The following is a 6,663-nucleotide window of genomic DNA, read 5'->3' as shown; positions in this document are numbered from 1 at the left end:
GGCAGCATAAATATAACACTTGAGCGTAAAATATTACAGTAAATTGGACTTGCTGTGTTAGATTGAAGAAGTAAAATTATTTAGAAAATATTTAATGTTCAATAATTGAAAAAATTTATCAAAAGTGTTAAGTTTATTGAGAAAAAGGTTTTGCCACTACTTACTGCCCTTGATCAAACTTTACTATCTGAATATTTAAGATTTTCGGTACTAGTTAATTCTATATATTGCATATTTAACTATACGTGTAAAAATTATATATTTCTGATACATTTATCAGAATGTATCATGTATTAGAATGTATAATGTATTTTTTTTACTCCTAAAAGTATGCAACTATATTATAATTCAATATTATAGATGTTCTGTGTTTATATTTAATAGGTATGCATAGATATTTTTATTATGACCGGCGTAGGAGAATATATATTTAATTTTAATAAAATATAGTGACATAAAAAATAAATTATTAATGGAAGAAGAAAACAAATTTTTTATTAAGAAGTGGAAGCATATAATTATCTAACCACATAGAATTTTTAGTTCTTTAAAAATTTATATATATATACTAAGCAGCTAGGTATTAGAGAAGTAAACGAATTTTATCTGAATGCGATAGATTTTTGGTACAATATATGGTAAAGACAACAGTCATAGTGGCAGTAAGATATATTTAGGTATATGAAAACATTTTTATATTGTAATTGAAAATAGTTATACACCATAAAACATTAAGTAAAAAAACGTTTTTTAGATTTAGTCACATTATCTTGCATAACATACTACTCTCCTACTCTTACTGATACAAAGTACTTTGCTAAAATATATTGCGAAAGTCAATTGTTACTCAATCTCAACTGCCATGATTTTTATTTGCTGATTTTTAACAAAATAAGGAATATATCAAACAAAAGTTCTATCCCTCAAACTTGACGTAGACATATTCTTCAAAAGACATATATGAATAACTAGGTTAGCTTAGGTTATACCGTCGATCCCTAGTAAATCCACTTAGACTTATTAACTAATATTAAATTATTTTTCTAATCGTTACTCATCTTTTCATACCTTCCGTATACTTAATCTAAAGTTGTTTTATGCTATAAGGCATCTGTGAATGAGTTAGTAGGCATAACAAAGTATCAGTTATTTATATTTCAGAATCTGGTGGTTACTGAGGTCACCTCTGTATATAAGATCAGTAGTCAAAACAGGTACAGCTCCGTGACTACATTAGCAATTATATAGCAGATAGTACGCGATGGTATAGCCACAAGCTGTATCAGTTATCCTCTAGGTACCCATATACTAATCATTACCTATAATTCTATGACATACTGTTCTTTTCTCAAAAACACACAAATTAGATGGTAAAATGATAACAATTTCACCAATTTTAAGCAAATTTGATAGTCTATTAATCCATACATTCTTACATTCTTAATAGGTAAAAAGATATAGAGAGAAGGTGATTTTTAGGAAACCAGAACAACAATCGAAAACTAAAACTTACTTAAATCAATATGATTACAGTGATTGGGGTAACGCTTGGGTAACTCTTGACTATTGACTAAGGCCTCTACATATATCACTAGGCAACACCCAATAACAAGACTTCTAAGAAAACGCAACAGACTTATAAGCCGTCTATATAGAATCACTCTATAAAGACTGCTTTGTTCTAAAGGAAAAATAGGTACAATTTCGATATACTGGCAAGTCTATACGATAACGGATTTTAGTAAAAACATGCTTGGTGTTGGAGATATTGGACATTAAAGTTAAATTTTTTACCAACAAGTAGTAGATACGCCATCTGGTATATTCTTGTTGGCACTAGACGGCGTATATACTTTCGTTATGTTAGTGTAATTAATCTAAAAGTTTAATAAGTTTTAAACTTAATATTTCGACAAGTACGCTATATTGATATATTGATTAGTGTGAGAAGTTGAACAAAATCGGTGATTCTACTAATGTACGTTGCATGTCCGGGTAACCGAAGTCGCGCTAAACAATAGTTTGACAGAAATACTGATGATAGCAATAATCTATGCTCGATAATGATTTTAAAGCGTGTTTATATGTGGTTTTGTCATTTAAGTAATATTAGTAAGCGATAGTCGCACCAGTTCTCCTACTTCTACAATGCATTACAATCAAGTTATTTTATATATTTTATAGTATATAATTGTTTTAGATTACAATTACATTAACCTTAACTATTTACTATATAATTTAATATTATATATAATAATTTAATATTTCAAAGCATATTTTGTTACTTTCAGTGTAATTCGTACAAAGTAATGCGATTAATAATAACCAATGATTCAAGGTAGCAACTCAACAGAAATAGTATAATTAAGCGTTAGTAGGGCAAAAAAGTGCTCATAATAAAGCACAGTGGTAGCATTTTACGGTATAAATGTTAAATAGCAAAAAAAAAAAAAAATTACAAAAAAATACTAATGTTGCCCACAATGTGTAGGGCTTCGGGATTCTACTCAAATAGCCCAACTGCTTGCGATCTGACAGTTGGTTTAACTAATGGGTGGTTTGGGTTGTTGTGGAGGAGTTGAAATAATGTTATTATGGCATTATTTTGGTTACGCTTAGTTGCAAGTAAATACAGGAAGTGACAGAGGAGGAGGACGAATGGGAAACTGCGTTAAAACTGATTAATGACACTACAAATTGAAAAATTCTCTAAATTTATTACATTTTATGCTTGCCATACACTACAAGAATTTTAAGTAGTTTACTTCATTTTTTATAAAAACGAATATATAAGTGTTTAAAAAAATCTTACAAAATTCAAAAAGAAACCAAAACAAAATATTTTTTTTTTATTTCCAAAATGGAAATCACTCGTCACTTTTGTAATAACACTTTTCTGCTTATTTTATTTCATTTCGATTTGCAACTTTAATTTTATTTTATTATACGTATTTATATACGTTTGAGAAACAATTTCCTTTTTTATCTTAAGAAAATCTGTAGAAAACTTTCACTGGCGTACGCCTTAAAGTTGGCTCGATATTTTTCTTAAGTTGATTTTTTTTTACTTTTTCTTCACATCAATTTTTCTAGCACTAAAATTCGTTGTTTTCGTATTTTTTTGGCCACATTTTTGCGTTTGTGTTATTTGTGTCGCGTTGTTCCGTTTTCATTAAATAACAAAATATATTTCGTTGTTTTATTAAAATAAAGCAAAACTAAATTAATTTTATTAATTTTTTTTGTTGAGGAAAGTTAACACACACAAAACGCGTTCGAAGTAGAAAGAAGAAGAAACGAACAGCATTTGACATATTTTCGAGCGCAAGGCATTTAGAAATTTCCCAAATATACGCTAACTGTTATACGTGATGGGAAATTCGCCTGGTTGAATACCTCAAGTTATTTGTAAACAAAAGCGAAGTTTGTTAAGTGGTGAGTTCGTAATTAATGGTGTTTACGATATGTAAATCTAGGGTAATTTTTTTACACTAGATGCTCTTTTAAGGCACTTTTAGTGCAATTTTATTTTCGATTGGTAAAACTGGTGGAAAATGTATAACACTTTGGGTTAATTTATAACACTCTAGATATTTTGCTAGAGGAGCAAAACATTAACTTGCAATTAACAACTGTTTTATATGATTTGACAGATAAACTGTGATTTGATTCGATATATAGATATACGACTAAAAGATTACTCTAAAAATGACCAGCGCCAAGTTAGCAACGTTGCTGGAAAATGCAGGGCTGTATTTTTAAAAAATTTTTAAAAAATGATATTTTCGTTAATATATGGAATTAAACTAAAACAAAAGGCATTATTCTTATAGAGTTTTGAAAGATCTTTCGATTGGCATTTACCAATTTCAGATACGATGCGTATTTTTCAAATTATAGGGAAAATAAAAATTGACCAAAATCGACTTTTTTTGAAAAAATTTATTTTTAGAAAAATCTAGAACAGGTACAATGTTGCACGGAAATACATCTAATAGAGAATTAATCAGGCTATCAACAGCAAAAAAAATCATAAAAATCGAGTAGACCAATTTTGAGAAATTTGATGTCAAAATTTCCAAACTCGTCAATTTTCAAGCTTTTTAAAAAATGTAAAACGCAAAAGTATAAAAAAAACTTTCACAAAACCGGATAAATAAGAATCATTTCAATATCTCAACTAAAACATCAAAATATTATTAAAATAAGCATAAATTTTGCACATGTTCCGATATAAGTGCATTTTATTTAAATTTCGAAGGAGGTACAACCTGCACGCTTAAAGTTCCTAAAACTAAATTGATTACTCTTTCAAACAAAACTAATTTCACAAAAATCGAGTAGAACGTTTTTTAATTATATATGTTTAAAAAAGTGGATTTTTTACGAAAAAAACGTATGTTAACTAACACCATTCTAATAACATATTAAGGTGAAAACCTGTACAAGGCTAAAAATTCACCACCACTGTAAAGTTTATTAAAGAACTCTGTTAAAAGTATTTATAGGTGGTTGTATTCTGTGGTAAGGGGATGTTTATAAAATTTAATTTATATAATAATAATATTTTAAATTTAATATTTAAATTAAATTCAAAAATATATTGCACATAAAAAAGAAAGATTTTCGTCTGTAAACTGCTAACATATACCGCCATATCGAACATTTTTCAATATATATTAAAAAACAAAAATAAAAAGTAGTACAATGTTGCACGGTATTTTTTTAAATTGTTTATATTTTTCTAATATAAATTGATGTAAGAATTATCAAAATCGAGTAGCAAACAATAAAGATATTAACAAAAACAACTTTTGCAGCATATTCACAAATGCATTGAACTCTGTTACAGGCATTTGTTGTTGGTTATATTCTGTGTTAGGGGACACTATCAAAATTTAAATAATTATAAATTTTACGGAAGGGTACACTGTTGCACGGTATTTTTTTAAAAAATAGACATATTCTACAATATTTTGGTATATAAATCTTTAAAAATGAGTAGACAGATTTTCTAAAATTTTCAAAAATATATTGCATATAAGAAACAAAGATTTTCGTCTGTAAACTGCTAACATATACCGCCATATCGAACATTTTTCAATATATATTAAAAACAAAAATAAAAAGTAGTACAATGTTGCACGGTATTTTTTTAAATTGTTTATATTTTTCTAATATGAATTGATGTAAGAATTATCAAAATCGAGTAGCAAACAATAAAGATATTAACAAAAACAACTTTTGCAGCATATTCACATATGCATTGAACTCTGTTACAGGCATTTGTTGTTGGTTATATTCTGTGTTAGGGGACACTATCAAAATTTAAATAATTATAAATTTTACGGAATGGTACACTGTTGCACGGTATTTTTTTAAAAAATAGACATATTCTAGAATATTTTGCTATATAAATCTTTAAAAATGAGTAGACAGATTTTCTAAAATTATCAAAAATATATTGCATATAAAAAAGTAAGATTTACGTCTGTAAACTGCTAACATAACATATACCGCCATATCTTATTTTATGTTCTTATGTATACTAAATACAAACAACGCATTTGCCTAATTTGAACATTTATATAGTTTGCGTTTATCTTTTGAACAGTAAAGTTGTGCGCAGGAAGCATAAATCTTAATAATGGTAAGTATAAATCAATAAAAAATATTTAAAAATTTATAAATTAAATTTAAAAAAGTAAGAATAAATATTTAAAATATAAATATTAAATTTTTAATGCTTTTATTTCAGAATCAAGATCTTCTAACGGCAGTATTAGTGGGATTGCTAGCACGCGGTGAGAGTGTATGTAAATTTAATAATATAAATAATTTAATTTAAAACATATGTATATATAATATATTATTATTTATTTTAAATGTAATAATAAAATTGAACTTTTTTGTATTTCTCTTTAGCAACCGCAGCGTCAACGGCAACACCAGCGTCAACACCAGCGTCAACAGCAACAGCAACAGCAGCGTCAACACCACCAACAAAGACGTTGGCGTAAAGGACGCCGATGGCAAGCAGGAACCGTCAACCGGCAATATGACGAAAACAGCCGATTGCAATGTGAAAACCGCCGTCGACAAGATGAAAATCGCCGACGGCTGGTTGAAAACCGCCGGCGGCATGATGAAAACCGCCGACGGCAGGAGGAGAACCGCCGACGGCATGCGGAAAACCTCCGTCGGCAGGAGGAGAGCCGAAGTGTGCTGGCGCCGACAGTAGAAAACGGTGTTGCAGCAATAAATAATAGAAATGTAAGTTAAATCATATTTATTAAAATTTTTAAATAAATTAAAGTTTTTTTTTATATTTTCAGAATAACCAAATAAATGAAAATGAACTGCGAATCAGATTAATTGAACTTGAGAAGGAAAATCTGGAATTGAAAAAAAAAATTAAATAATGTAGTTCTTTTTCTATTTATTATAATGTTTTTATATGCAATATATTTTTGAAAATTTTAGAAAATCTGTCTACTCATTTTTAAAGATTTATATACCAAAATATTCTAGAATATGTCTATTTTTTAAAAAAATACCGTGCAGCAGTGTACCATTCCGTAAAATTTATAATTATTTAAATTTTGATAGTGTCCCCTAACACAGAATATAACCAACAACAAATGCCTGTAACAGAGTTCAATG

At 28.2% G+C, this 6,663-nt stretch overlaps 1 protein-coding gene across 1 annotated transcript in view; it reads left to right on the top strand.

The window, feature by feature from the left end:
- The first annotated feature begins 5,611 nt into the window (after window positions 1–5,611).
- LOC119676497 (GRB10-interacting GYF protein 2-like) overlaps window positions 5,612–6,663 on the top strand; it is a 7,274-nt gene continuing 6,222 nt past the window's right edge. Inside the window, exons 1-3 of the mRNA XM_038087736.1 lie at window positions 5,612–5,650; window positions 5,759–5,812; window positions 5,926–6,273. Coding sequence (XP_037943664.1) covers window positions 5,648–5,650; window positions 5,759–5,812; window positions 5,926–6,273 — 405 coding nt within the window. The 5' untranslated portion in view covers window positions 5,612–5,647. The remainder of the gene's footprint in view (window positions 5,651–5,758; window positions 5,813–5,925; window positions 6,274–6,663) is intronic.

Source organism: Teleopsis dalmanni, chromosome 2, assembly GCF_002237135.1.
Source record: "Teleopsis dalmanni isolate 2A chromosome 2, ASM223713v2, whole genome shotgun sequence".
Taxonomy (NCBI): Eukaryota; Metazoa; Arthropoda; class Insecta; order Diptera; family Diopsidae; genus Teleopsis; species Teleopsis dalmanni.
This window is presented reverse-complemented; position numbering and strand designations above follow the sequence as displayed.